The sequence below is a fragment of the Pinus tabuliformis genome, chromosome 4_2 (genome assembly GCF_031772625.1).
Source record: "Pinus tabuliformis cultivar Carrire ecotype Pingquan chromosome 4_2, CPIR1, whole genome shotgun sequence".
NCBI lineage: Eukaryota > Viridiplantae > Streptophyta > Pinopsida > Pinales > Pinaceae > Pinus > Pinus tabuliformis.
Window position 1 is genome coordinate 445,392,208 of NC_142304.1, and position 24,161 is coordinate 445,416,368.

General features: G+C 35.5%; 1 protein-coding gene across 1 annotated transcript; it reads left to right on the plus strand.

Moving 5' to 3' along the window:
- Nucleotides 1-7,021: 7,021 nt before the first annotated feature.
- Nucleotides 7,022-7,495, plus strand: LOC149169882 (uncharacterized). The gene has a single exon (XM_089425368.1). It carries the CDS (start codon nucleotides 7,022-7,024, stop codon nucleotides 7,493-7,495), a length of 474 nt encoding a protein of 157 aa, XP_089281494.1.
- The last annotated feature ends 16,666 nt before the right edge of the window (nucleotides 7,496-24,161 follow it).

Consider the following 24,161-nt stretch of genomic DNA (forward strand, 5'->3'; position numbering starts at 1 on the left):
TTAGGAATGTAACAGAAACCATAATGAAAAGGAAGCGTTGATATAGAATGTAATAGAAACCAGAATGAAATGCAATTAATTTTTTGGAAAGATCCTTTATAGCTAGCATAAAGTGTTGCATAAAATACAAAACTTGTAAAGAGTAATTTTATACGGGACCTTGCTGCATTTTGGAAAACAATCCGGAATGTGAATGGTTCTCAGGACCATTTCTGGGCTTCAAATTCTGTTGTTGGTTCAATATTATGAGTTATCTCGGAACCATTTTTTTTAAATAAAAAAACGCCATTTTTTTCTAAATAAAAAAACGCTTCTGTATTAATAAAAATTAAAAAAACAGATAGTAAATATAACATATTTCTTGATTACAGGTGGCTTCCACAGCATTCATTACCTCGAAAAAAAAAGTGAGGTCTCGGCTTGCTTGACATCGCATTGGGTGGTTTGTCAGCGATTATCAAAGGCCTCGAGAAGGCTACCGATAGCGTTTTAATAGATCCAGAGAAAATGCCATTGCTGAGCGCATGGATGGATCGATTCTGTAAATCCGATGGACTGAAAGAAGTAATGCCTGATTTTGCCAAGCAGCCGGAATTTATGTCCACTAGGAGAGCCAGTATGATCACCGCCTACAGCTAAATAGGGAAAACTTAGCACAGACAGAGGTTGTATTTGTTAAAATACATTAAATTTAGGTAGTCGAGTCAAGTTAAATTTAGGAAGTAGCCCGATCCAGCCAATCTGGCAGAATCTATATCCATTAGGAGAGCGAATCTTTTGGGTATGATATCACCACCTACTGCAAATTAGGGCGAACTATGCCGGCCTTATAAATGGAGGACAAGCAGAGAGATTTTATTTAAGATGAGTTTATCACCTACTGCAAATTAGGGCGAACTATGCCGGCCTTATAAATGGAGGACAAGAAGAGAGATTATATTTAAGATGAGTGTTATTCATAGTCTTTGTCTTTTTACTCATTTGGTCAGATTCAACTTTTGAGTCTAGCTGTTTTATGTTAATTAGTCTGAATAATGTTTTGGTGAATCTCGCCGGTACTATAGAGAGCTTTCCTGTCTTCAATGTGTATTGTTTTATTATGAACAAGTTTTTAATGAATCTCTCCGATACTGTAGCTGTCATTCCGCTGTTCAATGTGCGTTGATTACGAATGTAACAGAAACCATAATGAAAAGGAAGCGTTGATATAGAATGTAGTAGAAACCAGAAAGAAATGCAATTAATTTTTTGGAAAGATCCTTTATAGCTAGCATAAAGTGTTGCATAAAATACAAAAGTTGTAAAGAGTAATTTTATACGGGACCTTGCTGCATTTTGGAAAACAATCCGGAATGTGAATGGTTTTCAGGACCATTTCTGGGCTTCAAATTCTGTTGTTGGTTCAATATTATGAGTTATCTCGGAACCCTTTTTTTTTAAATAAAAAAACGCTTCTTTATTAATAAAAATTAAAAAACACATAGTAAATATAACATATTTCTTGATTCGAGGGCTACATTGTTGAATTTGTGATAGATACTACTTAGTCATATAGTGAAGTTGAGAGAAATTTTTTCGAAGGACCACAAGGAAGATTTGTGAAATAACTATTCACCTCGATATAAATGTTTTTAAGTGACGAAGGAGTAAAATTATGAGGTCAGATAACATGAATAGTTGAATATATTCACGCGCAACAGAGGGAGTGGGGGCTAACGAACAAATGAATTGAGGGTAGAAAGGTGACAAATACAAAAGGATAATTATGTGGGTCAAGGATGATGAGGCATTAGAGAGATAGGAGAACAAAACATACCAAACAATTTAAAACATGACCATCAACACAGGAAGAAAATGCGATAGAAGAATCTAGTGGAGTGTTATGCAATGGGATGATACTTTGGTGCAGTAGTGAAGTGAGAGATATATATATCGCAAATTGTGAGAGATAGAAGGGAAACAAGAAATGCCAATGAAGGAACTAGAAGGAAGCATCATAGACGAAGTTGGGTCAATCACATGTTCGATGGAATGCCACATCTATAGGATAACAAGATATTTTGTAAGGATAAAGGAAAGGAAATATAAGGAGACCTTCATGTCATCATGGAATGAGAAGAAATGGTGTATTCTAGTGACCCTACTTAGGCCAAACATTGCATAGAACCCATGACCTTTCATGCGTTGCCACGTCAAGAAGTAAGATCACCCAGAAGTTATTATAATTAAATCCAAATAGTGAAGGGAATAGTGATAATAATCAGAATAGTGGAAGTAGTCCAGCAAGATCTAGGATGCCAACAAATCAATCAAAAGTTTCATAGTGTGGAACTACGTAGAGAATGGTAATGGACGTTGATCCTTCTATGCGAATTACGTTCTTTCACTGTGTTGGATCGGAGGATCCCAAACAAAATATTTTTGTATGTGAGAAAGTTTGGAATGTTAAATAGGTACTAGATGAATAGAAAAAGGTGGCACAATTGTATACCACTATTAGGGACCACATGTTAACATGGTACATGAAATTAAAGAACATTGTGCCAGGAGGGAGAGGTAGAGGATTATGGGAGATCAAGAAAGCCTTGTTAAAGGAGTTTCGAAAAAAAAACCAAAGTCCTAGTGTATCACATAGGTCAAGGAGATTGAGCAGTTAAAGCCATACATTCAAAGAATTATTAGAATTATTATCATTTCCAATTCCTAGTGTGTTGCATAGAGAATCATTCATTGTAATTCCATTTCCCAATATACATGTTTTGTGGAGAACCTACGTTAACTTAGTACATTGGAACTTAATTATTTAGATCCTCCTGGTGGAAATCTAATTATCATATGTACCATTTCCATGGATAAATCATGTGATTGATGTGATGTTATTAATTCTAAATGTAACTAAAGTGAACTGTAATGCACTCATGTGTATTTAAGTCAAGATTGAGTATATGAAAAATAATCATGTGATTGATGTGATGTTATTAATTCTAAATGTAACTAAAGTGAACTGTAATGCACTCATGTGTATTTAAGTCAAGATTGAGTATATGAAAAATTTAAGGGTCATGTATTAAATACTAATAAAAGAATTCGTTGTGGAAAAATGGCATTGCCATAGTAATATAAATCATAGCAAAGATCTTCATTCATATATATATAGATATAACAAGTATGTACTATAGAGATTTATTTATCTCAATGATAACTTGAGATTCTTTTGTATGTAAGTGAAAAATTAATAGATCAATTTAATCTTAATTTTGAGAGATTTGATTATTTTTAATAATGAAATATTTTTTGATTATTTTTAATAATGAAATATTTTTTAATTATTTTTAATAATGAAATATTTTTTAATGATATTATTTTAAATTAAAATTTAAATCAAATTTATATTTTCATAATATATATTTTTATACATAAAAGGTTGAAATAAAAATATTTTTTTATTATTATTTCTTTTATTAATATTTATAGATATTCTATTTACATTTCATATTAACATTAAAATAATTATACATGTTTAATTATTTTATTATTTATATAGAATTATGAAGGAATTATATATTTCTTTTATATTAGGTTATAAAAAATATATTTCAATACAATAAATAGTTAAAAGAATTAATTAATCTACTTCTCTCTTATCAAATAATGTAAAGTTAGTTAAAAGAATTAATTAATCATTTTCAATAAAATATCTACTTTCCACTTCCTCTGGGTACGTGACTTGGAAATTATCTATTCGAAACTCTGGGTGGCCTGCCTCTTGAACTGTGGACCAAAGAATCTATGGAAAAAATAGGAAATGCTATTGGGCGATTCATATACATCGATCCTAGGTGTATTGGGGCAAAAGACAAGCGGGTGGCCTGGATTCTCATAGAAAAGGAATTCAAAGGGGGTTTTCCAGAGCCTATTGATTTAACTTGGGAGCTGTCCAAAATTCAACAACGATTAGATTATTGGGGCATCCCATTTAGGTGTTCAAATTGTCACAAAACTAGACACCTTTTTCGTAATTGTCCTCGTCGCCCTAGCGGTAAACAGAAGAAAAAGTTCCATGCTGTAAATATTCCTGTTTCGACATATGAAAGAGAAAATTCGGCATATGAATGGCCTAACACCATGGAGGTCTATCGGGCTCCAGTCATAACTAATGGCGTCCTATCCTTGCCGAAAGGCCGTTCCCTAGATTGATCTGCCAGTCTTCCACAATCTCGATCTGTATCTGTGAACCCTACAAATCGTAATTCTAACTATTCTGATGATCGACCCTGTTCTTCCACTATTTCTAAGACTCCCTTACTGTCCTTTGTTTACCTGTCGACTAGAGTAACGTGCTTCTCCAATATTTCTCCACCTCATGAATTGGAACCAGACCCTGAGATTCCCCTCATTCCTGCATCTTCTAAGCCTCCATGTATTGATCCTTTGTCTGCCCATATTCAATACATATCTTCATCACCCCAATCCCCTTCCTCTCACATTCGACCCATCCAAAGATTCCCATCTTCCCCCTCACTTGGTCGCTCTTTTGATATAAATAATAAATCTCCATATATAGCTCACTCCCCTAAACCTCCATCCCTTGGACATGTACCTGACCGTAAAGGTAAGGCTCCATATATCCCTATTTCCCCTCCACTATCCCCTCGAACCTCTCCCCGTAATTCTTTTGATCAGGATATTGACCTCCTTCTTAAAAAAGCGTCTTTAAAACTTCAGCCATTAACTGTCCATCGACCCAATCGTTCCCCCTTGCCCAATATTAGCCCTAATTCGGCTAGAAACATAACTGTCCGCCGCAAAGAGAAGCGTGGTAGTAGACACTTTCGGGGTAGGAAGGGAAGACAGGACTCGTCAACCCGAGATCTTTCCTTAATTGACATTCCTATTACAGAAATTGCAGCTGAAGATATTCCTCATAAAAGGCCTCTTAGAGCATGTCGGCCTAATGATGTTCCCAAATGATCGACATTCTATCAATGAACATTCGGGGCCTTGGAGCTGACCCCAAATTTCTGGCCCTAAAAAATATTTTTGTCTCTTCAAAATCTAAAATGCTTCTTATACAGGAAACCATGCACGATAGCTCACAAACCATTTCTTACTTCAGGCGGATGCTACCAACATGGCATATGGTCGCTTCAAATGCTGTGGGCATGTCTGGAGGACTAGCTGTATTATGGGACCCTAAATGGATTATGGCTGGTGCTTTTCAATGTTTCGCTGGCATTCTTGTGCTGGCCCATTTCCGTGGATCTTCAGACCCCATTCACATATTGAATATTTATGCTCCATATAAAAACCGGTTCCCTTTCTGGAATTATCTTCTTTCTTCTGAACTACTTGAAATTGACTCTTTGATAATTGGTGGAGATTTTAATTGCACCTTTTGTAATGACAAAATATGGGGCAATGGCAAGAAATATGATTCGATGGGGAGATTCATTCGGGAATCTATTATACAAAATAATTTTATTGATATCTTGCCTGTTGGTCAGGGACCAACTTGGGACAATGGGCGATCCAACAATTCCTTTCTGGCGAAAAGATTAGACAAATTTATCTTCCATGAAAGACTGACAGAAAGATATGGGCCTCCTACAATGAACATCATACCATCTTTCATATCTGATCACCGCCCCATTTCTTTTCAATGGAAATATGCTGGACGCAGATTTGGATATCCTTTCAAGTTCAATTGTGCATGGCTTGTTGTTGGTCAATTCAACAAATTTATAAATGATACATGGAAGCTATCTCCCATGCAGGAAAATGACTCTTCCCGACAATTCCTTGATCGCCTGCAATTTCTTCAAAAGGAGGTTAAAAAATGGCAAAAAGAGAAATCAGCCTCCAATAAAAAGGAGCTGAAGGACATATGTAGGAAACTGGAGTACTTATCTACACTTTTTAAAAATCCCTCCATGACGTCCACCATCAGAAAACATATATGGGATTTAGAAAAAAGAAAAAAAAAAATATTAGAAGAAGAAGAGGCCTCTTGGAGGCTCAAAAGTCGAGCATTATGGCTCAGAGAGGGAGATAAAAACACCAAGTTTTTTCACAGGTTTGCAAATAAGAGAAGGGAGACAAATGCTATTTGGGAGATCAAGGATGAGGAAGGAAATTCTCACTCCTCACAGGAGGCTATTTCTAGAGAAGCTGTGAAATTTTACAAAAGGGCTTACAGTGAGGATTCTGTCTGCGATATTGAGGATATTCTATGGGGAATAGACCCATACCCCATTATGTTTTATGAAAGTCTAAACAGAGCTCTATTTGGTGAAGTTTCAGAAGAAGAATTATTGGAAACAATGAAATCATTCAAGAAAGACAAGTGCCTTGGGCCGGATGGGTGGACCACCGATTTCTTCATCCACTTCTTTGAATTATTTAAGACAGATATCCTAAAGATGGTCGAGGAAATGAGAACACAGGGTTTCATAAGCTAGAAAATCTCCTCAACATATATCGCTCTAATTCCAAAGAAAAAGCTCTCCTCCACATTTTCAGATTATCGGCCAATCTCATTGTGCAACGTATTATACAAGGTCATATCAAAGATTATAGCTATTTGAATTAGAAACACTCTATCTCTACATCTGTCTCCAGAGCAACACGGGTTTCTTAAAGACAGAAATATCTTAGAAGCGGTGGCTCTCACCCAAGAATGCTTACACTCAATGCATAGCAGGAAAATAGAAGTTGCTCTTTTAAAAATCGACCTTAAAAAGGCATACGACTGTGTGAACTGGGGCTTTATTCGATGCCTACTAGCTAGGATTGGCCTAGATGTCAGGTGCATCAGATGGATCATGGCCTATGTGGTGGTAGTAAATTATGCAGTCCTAATTAACAGTGTCCCAACTCCTTTCTTCAAAGCGGCCAGGGGCTTATGTCAGGGTTGCTCCCTATCTCCACTCCTTTTCTAGTTATGGAATCTCTGAGCCTACACATAAAGAAAGCGATCCAACAAGAGAGATACAAGCCTCTCCCCATTTGAAGGGATATATTCATGTCGCATAATCTTTTTGTTGATGATATCCTTCTGTCAGCCATACTGTGCAAATCAACATGGATATGTATCTATGAAATCTTGGGGAGATTTCAAAAAGCCACCGGCATGTATATCGACGATTTAAAATCTTCATTCTATGTCGCTGATGTAAATGGAGATATAATCACATTTCTAACAGATCTTTTCAACATTAAAGCATTTCCTATCCTGAAGGGCTTCAAACATCTGGGATTCAATTTGAAACCTGTGGGTTACAGATTGGCCGACTGGTCGTGTATTCCAGATTGGTTCTATAAGAAAATATCTACATGGGAATATAGGTGCTTATCAATTGGAGGTCGTGCCATTCTCACACAATCCCTGCTGGTACAAATCATGGTTTATTGGGCACACCTTTTCTATATCCCTTCATCTACTATTAACAGTTTAAACAGAATGATAGCTAATTTCATATGGGGAGGACAGAAGTAGAAGACAAAATATCACCTCAACAAGCTTTCGAAGTTGACACGGCCAAAAAATATGGGAGGTTGGGGCATATTGGATTTACACTCCTTTAGAAGAGCCCTTCTATGTAAATCAATGTGGAAAGCGATTATGGATGAATCCAACTGGAGCAAAACCATTAGAGCTAAGTACATGGATGAGCAAGACATGACATATTGGTATAGACAGCGCTCCACTGGATCCAACAACGGCTCATATATATGGAGAGGTTTTAAAAGATTGGAGCCATTCTTTAGAAAAAATTTGATTTGGAAATTCCAATCCGGATCCAATATTATCATTGGATTTGATGAATTCGTAGGTGCGGGAGAAAAGATCCATATCTCCTCTCAACTTTTGAGAAATTTACACAGCAGGGGATATTTCTTTTGGGCTAGTGCAATAAAAAAATGGGATGGTGCTATTCCAATCTGGAAAACTGCTACAGAAATGCAATTACCCGGTGCTCTGGAATCCCAATGGAATGCTATCACTATTTCATTGCAATCGCGTGGATTGTATCGCTCGTCAGATAGGGATTGCCTCGTTTGGAAAGGTCTCGGTGGTGCATCGACTGTATATGCAAAGCATATATATCTCCAAATTTTATTATCAGAATCTGATACATGTGATAATATTTTTCCCCCAGCGTTTTGGAAATTTGGATGCCCTTTAAAAATCATTATTTTTGCTTGGCTGGTTTTTCATGACAGGAATCTCACTTGGGAGAATCTCCAGAAGCGCAAATGGTGTGGGCCTGCCATATGCCCCCTTTGTAGATCAAATTCTGAGAATAATTTGCATATTTTCCTACAATGTCCTCAATCCCAGTTGATTTGGCAGAACTTAACTGCTCACTTTGGTTTCGCCATCGTCAATGCTCCTTCTATCTATGAGGCTTCCAAAGCACGGAGCAACATGTACTGCAAGTGGAGGCCCATTTCTTTGTTAACAATCTGGGCCATATGGAAATGGAAAAATCGAATGATTTTCGATTCCAAAAGGGAACCGTTTTATAAAGTTTTCGAATCTATCCTTTGTTTATATGAAGCGCTAGCTCAGCCACGACATCCCAAAGTCAGACAAGGAAGGAATCAACAGCCCAACGATGCCTATGGATATCCCTGTGTTTTTTTTGACGGCGCTGCTCAGCATGACACATGCGCCTGTGGAGTTTATATAATCCCAAAAGAAGGACAAGCTTTTGACATACATTGGAATGGAGGACCTGGAACTAACAACAAAGTAGAAATTATGGCCCTGGCTGGTCTCCTTTCTATCTCTGACTTCCTTGGCCTCAAAAACCTTCATATTTTTGGAGACTCGAAAGTCATCATCGACCATGTACTGTCTAAACATATCATAAAAAATATACATCTCTCTGGCTGGTTGAACAGGCTTGAGGCTTTGTGGCGCTACATTAAAGACTACACAATCTCCCATATTGTCAGGGATAAAAACCGGAGAGCAGATGCTTTATCAAAACAGGGGCTATCATCGCCACAGGGTATATGGAGGATGCAGATTACAGTGGACAACACCTCCCACCAGATCCAAGACTTTTCCATGCCAGGTACATATTTCTCTATTTTGTGAAGTCAAATCTGGTATGATTTTCTGTTTCCCCAACATTTGACTAATATTTTTGTCTTTTTTCCATATATAATCTTGGCTCAAGGACTGATTTTCCGAATTCTATATGAACATATGTGCATTATGCAATATATTTCCTTAAGACCTTTATGTAACAGATCTGATAGGGCTACATATATCCTTTCTCTCCATGTGGTTTCAACCACATTACATTTTTCATATCAGATGGTTTCCATATCAACATTGTTGTACATATCTGCTGCATGAATATAATACAACCATATAGCTTGTTTTTCGTGCTAAAAAAGTTGCTAAGCTGCTGAGTAGCTTTATTGATATATCTATTTTGTAGCTTTACTTTAAAATAATGTACAAAAACATGTTCGCATAAACAAAAACAACTAAATGGATAACCTCTACATGACATTACTATTACTTACAAAATGGCCATATTCGAATAGACATAACTAATTATTTCAAGTATAACTCATTATGATCCACCCTATCTTTCAACAATGTCCATTCACATGTTGCTATTTTTCTACACACTACTATTATTTACAAAATATCCATATTCAAAATACACATAACTAATACTTTCAACTGTAACTCATTATCATCCACCCTTTCTTTCAACAATGTCCATTCACATGTCACTATTCTTCCACAAACTATTATTATTTACAAAATATCCATTTTCAGAATACACATAACTAACTATTGCAATTGTAACTCATTATCATCCACCATTGCTTTCAACAATGTCCATTCGCATGTCCCTATTCTTCCCCACTCTATGCCTTACGGCGTTTCCTTTGCAACATAAGATGCAAATGCTAGTATATTTCATTCTAATTCACCAATGGACATATGTTCATAATTTCAAGCTCCTCTTGTAATCAAATAGAGTGCGATGATTTATTCCTGCATTTGAAAGTTTTTTTTTAGGCTTTTAAAATATCCTCACATTTCTCATGAAAACCATAACAACTTGAATGGACTACTTCCACAAATCATATCAAACATGCAAAAAACTTAGAGATAAAATTGTTGCATTTCATTGTCTCAATCCACAACATGATTGACACTCAATACATTATTATCAGGATTGAACATGGTTCCATCTTGCATTAATAAATATGAAGAGGCTAGAGTAAGTTGCAACAAAAAATGGACCATATCAAAACTGCAAAGGATCTATATTCTTCTTGGGCAAGGTACTATCATTTTCTCATCATAAAAATTTGGTTTGAATAGTTCTTTCAAGGCCATATCACAAAAGATAAAATTGAGTGTGGTACTTTAGGGATAAAATTGCTTACTTCACTGTCTCAATCCACAATCCATTTGTCACTTAATGGACATGGTTCCATCTTGCATCAATAATAATGAAGAGCTATATGTGAGTGTGATACCTCAGAGATAAAATTGTTGCACTTCACTGTTTCAATCCACATTTACAATTGAAACTCATTCATATTAGGATTGAACATCCATAATCAATCTTTCATTTACATTCATGAAGAAAATAGAGTTAGTTGCAGAAAAGCATGCACCATATCAAACTTGCAAAGGAAGTATCTTTTTCTTGGGGCATGATATTGGGATTTTCTCTCCATGGAAATTTGGTGTGAATATTCCTCTCATGTCGAAATAAAAAAAAATAAAACTGAGTGTGACACTCTAGAGATAAAACCAATCGCCGTTGAACATGGTTCCATATTGCAGTATCAAAGCCAAATCACAAAAGATAAATTTGAGAGTGATACCTCAGATACAAAATTGATCAGGATTGAACATGGCTGCATGTTGCATTAATAATGAAGCGACAGAAAAACATGGAGAAGCTTTTTTAGTAGCAGCAAAACATGGTGAAGTTTGGTTTTCATAGTCCTTTAATAGTTGGATAAAAAAGAATCTTAGGACTCCGACGATGAACCCTAGCTATAATGCCGCTGCCTCCCTTCCTTCAGCCGCTGTCGGGCTTCTGCTTGGCCCTGCCGTTGATGGTGCTGGGCGCGTCAGTCATGGATCGCTGGTATCCTCTTCCATTGTTGAACTGCGCGTCTTCCATTCACTACTGAGAGCCCCCTTCTCTCTGTCATGCTCCGTTCAGAACTTTGGGGCGGCTAGTTCATGGCCCCCGGAGGCTGCAACTTGCCCCAGCTACCCCCTTCAGATTCCAAATGCAAAGGCCAAGGGGGAATACGCTGATTTTACTCTTGTTTCTCCTCAAGCGGTGGTCATTGGGTGGACATCTGTGGCTCAGGAAGAATGCTCTGTTTTCAATAATCAAAACCCCTTCCTCTCCCTGAATCTGCCTGGGCGGAGTATTAGCCTCCCCCTTCAGATTCCAAATGCAATGGCCAAGGGGGAACACGCAGACTCTTCTCCTGTTTCTCCTCAAGCGACAACCATTGGGTGGATATTTGTTGCTCCGGAAGAATGCTCCGATTTTAATCATCAGAACCCCTTCCGCTCCCTGAATCTGCCTGGGCGGAGTATATGGAAGCTCTATGAGGCGAATAACATTAACAGATTCAATGACGCCAGGATTTTCCCATCATCTCCTCACAAGCCCCAGCGGCAAGTTAAGGAAGAGAAAGCCCTTCAAGGAACCAGCCTCCTCTCGTCTCAGATCTGCAGAGGAAAGCGAAACTTTGACCTCTCTGGCTCATTTCAGATTCAAATCATGCTCATCTCTAGCAAAACTCTGCTTCAATGGGTGAGCTCATCGGATCTAGTATAGAACCTCAAGCATGCTTTGGAACTCAAGCTGGAAATCCCATCTGCAGCTCAACGACTTCTCCACGAAGGTAAACAACTTGAGGATCTTTACCCCCTTTCCTTCTACAACATCAAGAGAAATGCTTCCATTGTTTTCACTTTTCGTCTGAGAAGGGGAGCTGTAGGACAGTGTTCCTCAGCTAAACTGTTTTCATATAAAGATGCTGTCCATGCTCAGATGCCTGAGAAAACAGCTCCACCAGTTCAGGCTCCCAAACCTTTTTTGGTGGACAAACTGGAGGAAACCCCCCCCATTGAAATAATGCATCCATCGCTGGATGAGCAAACCCAAAATTTTTGCAGAGCATGCCATTATTTGCAGGTTCAATGGGCTATGGCCACGCACAGCAGACCTTTACCAATGGATTCACTCTAACTAGACCAACAATTGTAAGGTTCTGTTTTGCTCAAAGGGCTTCTTCATTGTAGTGTTTGCTTTCGGCGAGGACTACCAAAGAACTTTAACTTCAGGCCCATGGTTTTGGGGTTCAACAGGTTTATTCCTCACCCCTTGGTTCCCAGATTTCGATCCCTCTACAACAATCATCACCAAGCTCCCAATCTGGGTCAGACTGCCCAATCTCCCGGTGCATCTATGGCACTTTGCTGTATTTCAAGGGATTGGCAACTCTCTAGGACGTTTTTTAGACACAGACATCTCTAGAGGGGAAAAGGGCCTATACACCTTCGCCAGAATCTGTGCAGAAATAGACATGAGCAAAGTTCTCCCTGACTAGATCAACCTTAAAATTGGAGACTTCCATTGGACTCAGACCTTGGACTATGAGAATACAGCTTTTCGCTGCAGAAACTGCCACAACACAGGGCACCTTCGAAGCTCCTGTCCCTCGATGCCGGCCCAAAAGAAGAAAGCCAATCCCAAGCAGAAATCCAAAAGTTGGAAGCCTCATGACCACCCCCCATGGACGATTTTGATTTCAGCTTGGATGAAGATGAGGGGTCTGAGGAAGGGATGGAAGCAAAGTTGGCATAGGATCCGCCCTCGATTGGGCCTAAGGATTCGTCTATCCAGCGAATCTCTCAGAAAAGGATTCATGAATCCTCTACCTCAGATTCAGATAAGGAAACCTCTCACCCCGCCTAGCTCAGTTTGCAAGTCATGCCAGCTCAGCAATGCCCTCCTGATTGGGTCAAAGTTGGTAAAAAGAAAGGGAAAAAATGTCGAATAGCTGATTCCTCCCATGTTGGGTAGAATCCTCTGTTCTGATCTTTTTCTTCTGCTCTTCTTGTTTCTTCCTGTTCAGCTCTACTCTCTTCTCTTATTCTTCTAGGAGCCGAGGTGGATAGCCTATCCTTTCCGGCTGCCTATGTTCCTGCTTTTCTTGATTGTAACTTCTTATTGTACTATTCGTCCTCTTAATAGAATTAGTTTTACTCAGCAAAAAAAATAGTTGGATCAAAAAAATATAAAACTGAGTGTGATACGTCAGAAATAAAAGACATCAGGATTGAACAAGGCTCCAAATTGCATTAACATGAATTAACAATGAAGTAGCAGGAAAACAAGGACATGGTAGTAACTTAGTAAGTAGATTGAACATGGATTCATCTCGCATTAAATAATGACGAGTGACGAAAACAGTGACGAGGTAATAGTAAAATATGAGGAAAATAGCGACAAGAGAGAGATGACGCTGGCAAGAGGAAAACATTGATGAGGTAATAGAAAAATATGAAGAAAATAGTGACAAGAGAGAGGGGTCAGTGATAATGTAACAACAAAATACGAGGAAAATAGTGACAAGAGAGAGAGGACACTGATAATGTAACAACAAAATATGAGGAAAATAGTGACAAGATAGTAAAGGTAGTATCAGACTTTAAAATTGACGTTTGTATGCACTTTTGAGGTTTTTAGAGGTAAAATACGATTTATATACACGTTATCCTTAACTTTGCAATAATTTAAAAAAAGGTCATATTGACTGGCATATAAGAAATTGACAAGTTATATATATATATATAGATATATATTGATGGATATATCTTCAAAATCTCGATTCCCAAATGCAGATACTAATTCCTAGCCACTCCATGTCACGTCTAATAGTGTGAAAACAAATTAAATGGTTTGGAAAAAAAAGGTTCACATTATTATTCACAATTTTCTTCGACAACTATGACAAATTAAATGGTTTGAATAACAAATTACCAATCCACGGCCTTTCTTTTGAAATTAACATTATTCAATTATTCCGTCTGAGAATACCAATTCTCACCACGAATCAAGATAACAATAAATGCTAGCCCAACTTAAGTAAAGGTAAAAAATAAGATATTTACTACACATAAGTAACGTAAAAATGCATCTATTGTAAATTTGTAATAATCATATTTTTCTAAAGGAAAATAATCCGAGTCTCAAAGAAATTGATAAAATATCATTTTTTCCTTTATTTACATTAACGTTCATGGTAGGTTAGATATAATATGTTAGATAAAGTAAAATACAGATAGAAATATAGACAATGTATTTAAAGACAAAGATCAATGCCAATAAATTTTCATTAATTTAAATAAATAAATTATATTTTATATATTATAATTATATGTAAAAATCAGAATGAGTTAGATTAATAGTTAAAAATATGTTTTTTTTTTAATTGAAATATATGTTTTTCATTATTTTTTTAATATATGTTCAAATTTAAAAAAATAAAGTATATAGATTTGAGTAATAAAAGAATAGAATATACACATCTGGGTAATAAGCTAAAATTTAAAAGAATAAAGTATGTAAACCTAGGTTTGGTTAAATTTAATAATAAGAATTAAAAAATTATTTATGAATTCCAACTAGAATTTTTGTTCAAATGATTTTAGTTTTCAATGACCATTTGTTCACATAAATTCAAAAACTATGATTTATTTATTAATCATATACCAAATTTAATTGGTTGGAGAAAGATGAAACTATCATTAATAAGAGACTTCAGGGGAAACTGAAAGCTCGAAATATTTGAAGTTTTTTCTTTTATATTTATGTTTGTTTTAGTAAGAGACTCTAGTGGAAAAAACTGAAAATATTTGAAGTTTTTGATTTTGTTTTATATGATGATATTGAATGTACTTTTTGAACATTTACATAGTTCATATATATTATGTTTTTTTGTTTGAAATTTATTTCACTGTTATTGTTCTTTTAATGAGACTAACATTGAAATGACTTAAATGGGAAACATGGTATGTGTATTTCTGTTTTTGGTAAGTTCAATTTTATTGTTTAATTTAGTTACAACAATCTCTACATTCACTATTATCATGTGAGAGTAATTATGAATATAATTTGTAGAAGTTAGATAAAACCAGTGAAAGTAAATATTACAAGTTATATGAAGGGCAGTTTAAAATTAAAACCATCATAAAAAAAATTTCATGACGGTTGCATGATGGGTAGGGGGACCGTCAAATTTAACACCTCGGTGGTAGCCAAAAAATAGTGACAAGGTAGCAAAATATGAGGAAAAAAGTGACAAGATAGTAAAGGTGGTAGAAAAACATGGATAATAGAAAATAGTGACAAGATAGTAAAGATGGTAGCAAAACATGGACAAGAGAGAGGAAACATTAAACCAACCTAGATCCATCTTAACTCTAGATCTCAATTAAACCATCCTAGATCCATCTTAACTCTAGATATCAATTAAACCATCCTAGATCCATCTAAACCCAAATCTCAAATAGCTTTCATAATAAATAATTCCTCCTCTCTCTTATCCCTCATTATATTTCAATGAGACATTGTGCTTTATTATTAAGTTTAATTACTAATTCAGCTCAAGCAATGTGGTATTAAAAAACTTACTACATTATTTAATTATGTTCCCATATTTGAGTGTAAGAGTTCACTAACTTACCACAGTATTTAATTATGTTCCCATATTTGAGTGTAAGAGTTCACTTTCATATTCGAAACCATCCCAGATCCATCTAAACCCAAATCTTAAATAGCTTTCATGATAAATACTTCCTCCTCTCTCTTATCCCTCATTATATTTCAATGCGACATTGTGCTCTATTATTAAGTTTAATTAGTAATTTAGCTCAAGCAATGTTGTATTAAAAACTTACCACAGTATTTAATTATTTTTCCATATTTGAGTGTAAGAGTTCACTTTCATCTTCGAAACATAACTAGCTCGTTTCTAATGCAATACTGAATCTCATAATATTTGCGGAACGACTAGCTGCATCTTGAGTTGCTAAATAATTTTGCACGGAGAGACCCTCTACAACCCAATATAGAGTAGAGTAGATGTATAGATGTAATGTAAGTATGTAAACAAATTTAAATCTCGGCTTAATTAAAAAATAGAATGAAATTAAAAATTAAAAGTTAAAAGTGATATTGGTGATGAGTGCAAACATTTAAATGTTGGTTCAATTAATAATAAAAAGTTGAAGTAATCAAAATAACAAAAATCAGTTTGTTATATTTAGATTTTGTGAATAGACTTTGTGACAATATCATGGGCCAATACCATGTCTTATCAATACCGCATGCCCAAACCATAACTTATTTCACAACCAAAATATTTTATAACACTATGACAAGATTCTTAACCATGGATACTTACCCCTATGTCACCATGGATATTATTAACTTGTAATTTAATTAAGCTTTGTTAAAATACCATGACTTACCAATACTACATGCCTAAAAAAACATAACTTATTTCACAATCAAAATATTTTAGAATAATATGAAAATATTCTTAACCATGGATATTCACCCCCACTTTACCATGGATATTATTAACTTGTAAATAGACTTTGTTACAATACCATGGGCCAATACCATGGCTTATCAATACCACATGCCCAAAAAACATATTTTAGAATAATATGAAAATATTCTTAACCATGGATATTCACCCCCACTTTACCATGGATATTGTTAACTTGTAAATAGACTTTGTTACAATACCATGGCTTATCAGTACCACATGCCCAAAAAACATAACTTATTCCACAATCAAAATATTTTAATAACAATATCACCAGATTCTTAATCATGGATAATATTATGAACTTGTGAATAGGCTTCATTATAATGGCATGGGATAATACCATGGTTTATCAATACCACATGCCAAAAAATTCATAAGTTATTTCACAATCAAAATATTTTTCAACAATAGGACATGAACCATGGATATTCATCCCCACTTTACCACTGATATTATTATCTTGTAAATAGGCTTTGTTACAATAGCATGGGCCAATAACATGGCTTAACATTACCAAATGCCCAAAAACCATAACGTATTTCACAATAAAAATATTAATTTAATAACATTTTTTAAATTGACCCTAAAAAGAAAAGAGTTATAATTACTTTTGAGATATATATAAATCCTCTATCTTGTCGACTACTAAAAATATTCCCATATAAATATAATTAAGGTTTTAATAAAATTGAAAATGAGAATACTTTCATATTTAAAGATGTGGAATTTATATAATATAAATAATATCAGTAAGAACCAACATAGATCCATCTTAACTAAGGATCTAAGTGATGAGGGATCAATATCTTAAGGTGCAAATCTTTCCTCAAGTTTTACACTCAAAAAAGAGGTCGAGAGATTGGATCCCTCTGGGCGCTTGATAGATCCCAGGTTAAGATGGATCTACGTTGGTTTATATTCAAAGGATGTGATCTTTGTTGAAAAACATAAAGGAGACTTCCTTATTTCCCAATATCATTACTTCTCATACATATGGTCTCCTTGATGTATTTGATTTGTTTTAATATTTCCAAAAACCTAAACCTCGATATCATGGAGTGCGCACTATTGTATTTTCGAGGTGATTTTTGCAGCGGTTTGTTTTTGTACCAATGTGTATTTTTTCAACACCTTTTTTGGGTTCACGGTAATTTAATTATAGTTAAAACATTAGAGTTATACTATAATCTGAGTTAACATATTATGATTAATTGAAGTTGTAATATACTTAAATATTGTATTGTGAGAGGTTAAGTTAATATAATAAAATATAAATTAGGCTGGTTTTTTGGTTAAGGGTTTTTAGGGTAAAAATTGTGTATAACAACTGTGACATACTATTGTGTTGGCATTACGATACAGGTGTTGTCCTTGATGACAACTCACTCAAATGAAAGATCACAATACAGTAGGTTAACAACAAAGATTTACATATCAGACTACAAAGAATGAAGAAAGAGAGGTATACGCAAGTTCACCTTGACCAAGGTGCGTATACACGCAGGTTCACTGAACACAAGTAGTGTATACGTACACACACACTTTCACAGAAGGAAAAGCATGTATATCTTGGAAAACTAAGTTTTTGGTCCAAGGTATTTGGTCCATGGTATTTTGATCCATGGTATTGGTCCAAGGTATCTGGTCCGAGGTATTGACCCTAGGTATTTGGTCCAAGGTATTGGTCCTAAGTGGTTTTGGTCCATGGTATTGAGAAAGGCCTAAAACTATAAAAGGAGGAGAAGATCATTAGGCCAAGTGTGCAAGTATTGAATATCTGATGAAGTGTGAGATCTAGTATGCAGGTTATTTTCTTATGCTACTATGCTTGATCTGAACAAAGGATGAACCTCAGTGGTTGGTGAAGGATCAGATCTAATGATGGATCGAGATCTTAAGGCTTGAAACGAATTATCATTATGTGGTTTGACCATGTATAGTCTAGATCTGAATACTGCCGCATGTGCTGTTCTGTAAATATTATGATCTAGGTATCACTTAAGTTTGGAATAGCTGCAGAATTATAAATTAATATTTGCAGATGTGTACGTTGGTTGGCTTTGATAAAAGCGCATATACATGCAGGTTCAACAAATGGAAGCATCATATACCTCATAAAGTATGTTTCAGCTGTTTCTGTTTGCTGTTGCAGAATTCTAGGTTCCGGTTTGGGTTCTCGTGACAGTATTCTAACTGATCAAATTTACTGTCAAAGTGATTGATTGATTCAATTATGGGTGATTCAGAAAGTGATGTTTGAGTTTCAATGATTGGTTGATGCAGATGTATTTGATGATTAAATTGCAGTTATAATGTTGTTGATGGATCCAATCTGAAAATTTATGAAACGTGGTCCATGGAGGAAGAAAGAAGTTCGTAGTCTTCTATAGGTGACAGCCTACGCACTAGTAAACATATCGGCTAGTACAAGAGTTAGGGGGTTGTAGCTCCCTTCCAGTAGAAGATGGAGAACGAGAGAAGGTTGTAACCTTCTGCAGGTAGAAGTCTGCATACTGGTATAATTCTGCACCAGTACAAAATTGTAAACAGATTTTCTTATTATTAAAAGAAGACAGAGACAACAGCAGCAGGTGGTTTTCATCCACGTTGGGTTTCCACCTTATATCTTGGTGTTCATGTGTGTTGCTTATGTGTGATGCTTTATTCTGCTTTTACTGCACTGCCTAATAAATCTCTGATATACTGGTTAAAGTTCAATGCATGATAAATTGGGTAAATCAAAAGTTTTCTGCATATATGCTGGTTGCTTGAAGTACAGTAGCATATACATGCTAGTTCACTTAGCTGAAGTAGTGTATACAAATCTGTTTGGGAAATTAAATTATTGATTTGATAATACTGATTCACCCCCCCTCTCAATATTATTTCCAACAATTGGTATTAGAGCAGGTCCTTCAAAAGAAGCTTGATCACTTGAAGGGAGTTCCATCATCATGAGTAATCAAGAAAGCGTGGGATCCACCAGACCGTCAATATTTGATGGGAGCAACTTTTTTTATTGGAATATAAGAACCAAAACGTATCTACAATCACTTAGAATGGATGTCTGGAAAATCGTGGAAGGAGGATATACATTTCCATCAGCAATTCCTACAGATACGACAAGTAAAAAGCAATATGAAACGAATGCTAGGGCTGTTAATACATTATTGGGAAGTATGTCACAATCAGAGTTTGTCAAAGTTATGCAGCTCAAATCAGCCAAAGAAATATGGGACAAAATCGTTCTAAGCTATGAAGGAGACTCTCAGGTAAAACGTGCTAAACTGCAAACTCTCAGAATTCAATATGAAACTCTTAAGATCCATAATGATGAAAGTATAGCTAGTTACTTCTTACGTATAAATGAGGTTATTAATTGTATGAAGAATCTGTGTGAAGAGATAAAGGAAGTTACCTTAGTTGAGAAAATTTTAAGATCCTTGTCTGCTAAATTTGAATCAAAAGTATCTGCCATAAAAGAAAAATAAGATCTACATACTATCACTATGACACTGCTTCATAGAATCTTAACTGCCTTTGAGATGAGAAAAGGAGGCCCATCAGATATGAGAGAAGTCACATTTAAAGCTTCAACAAAAGGAAAGGAAGAACTAAATGAATCAGGACATATTTTAGAAGAAGAAGATGAAGTAAACTTTGTCAAGAAGCTTCAATGGGGTTTCGGAAGATTTAGAGGTAAGCTACCTTTCAAATGTTTTGCCTGTGGTAGAGTCGGTCATTATGCTGCCAAATGTCCTCATAAAGATAAATATGATAAAGGGAAGGAATCTGCAAAATGGATTAGAAACAAAACGTAAGTAAAAAGATTTACTACACTCATGAAGATAGTGATGGTTTATCATATAGTGATGAAGATGAAAATAGTAATGACTATAGACTTCTAATGGCTTATGATGATGATAAATTTTGGGATGCTTTAGAAGAAGATGACTTTCATGAAGAAATCTCTAAACACAAGATCCGTTTAGAAGAAAAGAATATGATTATAGATACCTTGACATACCAACTTGCTGAAAGAGAAAAACACAATGAAAAACTAGAATGTGAAATTGTGGGTCTAAGAAAGGATCTTGAGAAAACAAAATCTCTCAATATTAGATTTGCTAAAGGATTAGAAACCTTAAATGAAATTATCAAAGTGCAGCGTTCTCCTCTAATAAAGACGGGTCTTGGATATACTGAAGAAGCATCTCAATCACATAAGTCATCAACCTCCACTAAAAGCTATCTTGATACAACAAAAAACAGTGAACAATATGACAATTGTCAGCAAAGGCATAAAGCAGATCACCAGGTAAATCAGGATCAATTTGCTTCAAGGATGAATAGAAGCCACAACCAACCTCAGGTAAATCATACTCAATTTGCTTCAAAGATGAATATCAATAGAAACTACAATCACCAGGTCAATAGATTCGATAATCGCAGGAACTTCTTTAATGGTCAATGTTTCTCATGTCATAATTTTGGACACAAAGCTGCTCAATGTGTTGCTTACAAAACCATCATGACTAGAGAAGAATGAAATCAAAGGAATGTGACAGGGATCAAGAAAAATTCCTATACTAACTTTTCTCTTCTTGAAAATGAAATAGAATGCTCAATCCGTAACAACTTTGGCCATGAAGAATCTGAATGCAGGAGTAAATTTCGGCAAATATCTCAAAAGGAGCAAACTCCATTAAATCCCAAAATATGGAGAAGGAAAGAACCTCAAATAGAAAGATGTAGTATAGGCTTGTATGCAGAAGGACAAGAAAATCAGTGGTACATCGACAGTGGATGCTCAAAACACATGACAGGTGACAAATAAAAACTTCACTCATATAATGCCTTAGAAAAGGAAAAGAATGTCTCATTTGGAAACGACACTCCAGCTGTCATAAAAGGTAATGGCTCTGTTTTATTGAAAGAAAAGGTTAAAGTTGGGAATGTTATGTATGTAAATGGTCTAAAGCATAACTTGTTGAGTGTCAGTCAAATGTGTGATCAAGGAAATGAAGTAGTGTTTCGATCAAGTGGATGTGTTATTCATGAGCTTGATACAGGAGAAACCGTGATCAAAGGTACAAGAACTCCAAACAACTTATACATACTCAAGGGAGGACAACAACAATGCTATCTAAGCAAAAATGATGAAAAACGGCTATGGCATAGAAGATTGGGACATCTAATATTTTCTCAAATAAGAAAAGCATGCAGATTCCAGGCTATTCGCGATCTTCCAGATATCAACATTTCTGAAAGTACAATATTCAAACCATGTCAATTCAGAAAGAAAACTAGATTGCACTTCATTGAAAAAGAAGGGTCAGCTAGTAACCCTGTTGAACTTGTTCATACTGATTTATGTGGACCATTAAGGAAAAAGTCACCTCGTGGAGAAGAATACTTTATTTTGTTCATTGATGATTTTTCCAGAATGTGTTGAATAGGTCTTCTAAAGCATAAAGATGAAGCATTTGACAAATTCAAAGCCTTCAAAGCTTTGGTTGAAAATGAATCAGATCGCAAAATCAAATGTCTCAGATCTGATCGAGGAGGGGAATTTACCTCAGATGAATTCTTTGACTTTTGTGAACAACATGGAATAAAAAGGTAGTTCTCCACTGCAAGGACTCCTCAACAAAATAGAGTGGTAGAAAGAATGAACAAAACTATTCAAAAAATGGCTTGAGCTATGTTAGATGAATCTGGAACTCCTGCAACCTTCTGGGGTGAAGCTGCATTCGCCATTGTAACTATTCTCAACCAAGCAAATGTTCGGGTAAACAACACTCAAACTCCACATGAACTTTGGTGTGGTAAGACTCCTACAGTAAAATAATTTAAAGTTTTTGGAAGCGAATGCTATATCAAAAGGACTGATGAAAAACTTGGTAAGTTTGAGCCCAGAGCAGATGAAGGTATTCTTCTTGGTTACTCTTCCCGAAGTAAAGGATATAAATGTTATAATAAAAGACTTGGAAAAATTGTTGAAAGTATTGATGTTGTAGTTGATGAAGCATGCAAAAATCCAAAACAGATAAAAACTGAAGATTATGACAATGAAGAAGATGGGGATTATTTTCCCACATCAAATCACAATGATTCTGAAGAAGAAACCAATGAAGCACCAGAAGAAGAGATAACGGTAGAAGAAAAGACTCCGTCCAGGTATGTTTAGAAAAAAAATCCAGAAACTCAAATTTTAGGGGAAAAAGAGGCAGGTGTACAGACAAGAAGAAATATTACAGAAACCTCAAGCTATCTAGCATTACTATCCTCCACCAAACCTCAAAATGTAAATGAATCATGCAAAGATGAATGTTGGGTCAAGGCCATGAATGAAGAACTTGAGCAGATTGAAAAGAATAATACTTGGGAATTAGTTCCTAGACCTCATGATAAGAATATCATAGGAACTAAATGGATATTAAAAAATAAGTTGAATGAAAATAGAGAAGTTATTAGAAACAAGGCTAGACTTGTTTGTAAAGGATATGCTCAACAAGAAGGTATAGATTTTGAAGAAACTTTTGCACCTGTTGCTCGACTTGAAGCCATAAGGATGTTTCTTGCTCTTTCTAGTTTTCAAAAATTCAAAGTATACCAAATGGATGTAAAATCTGCCTTCCTTAATGGAGACTTAGAAGAAGAAGTCTATATTGAACAACCAAAAGGATTCATTCTTGGAAATGATGCAAAACTTGTATGCAGAGTCAAAAAGTCTCTCTATGGTCTAAAATAGGTTCCAAGGGCCTAGTATTACCATCTTGACAAATATCTCCACCAATAGGGTTTTTCAAAGGGGTCAGCAGATAACAATCTATATACAAAGATTGAAACTGATAAATTGCTAATGATTATTGTTTATGTTGGTGATATCATTTTTGGTAGCAATGAAGAATCCATCAGTCAAAATTTTTCTTCAATATTGCAGCAAGAATTTGAAATGTCCTTGCTTGGTGAGCTTACCTATTTTCTTGGTCTACAAGCTCAACAAAATAAAGATGGTATTTTTCTTTCACAAACCAAATATCTCAAACAGATCTTGAAAAAGTACGGCATGGAAGATTCTAAACCAGTATGTACCCCAATGGTAATAGGATGCAGTCTCAACTCAAATGATGAATCAGCAGCAGTACATCAACCAACTTACATATCCATGATTGGCAGCCTGATTTATCTAACAGGTACCCGAAATGACATCATGCATGCAGTAGGAATAGTTGGAAGAATCCAAGCAAATCCAAAGGAATCACACCTTCAGGTAGTTAAAAGAATTTTCAAATATCTTCAAGGAACATAGAACTTTGGTTTATGGTATCCTAGAGATACAGATCTTACTCTTCATGCATATACAGATGCAGATTGGGTAGGAGGTGTTGATGACAGAAAAATCATTAGTGGTGGTGCATTCTATATGGGTTCCAGGTTAGTGTCTTGGTTCAACAAGAAACAAAGTTCAATTGCATTATCTATAGCTGAAGCAGAATATGTGGCTACTACATCTT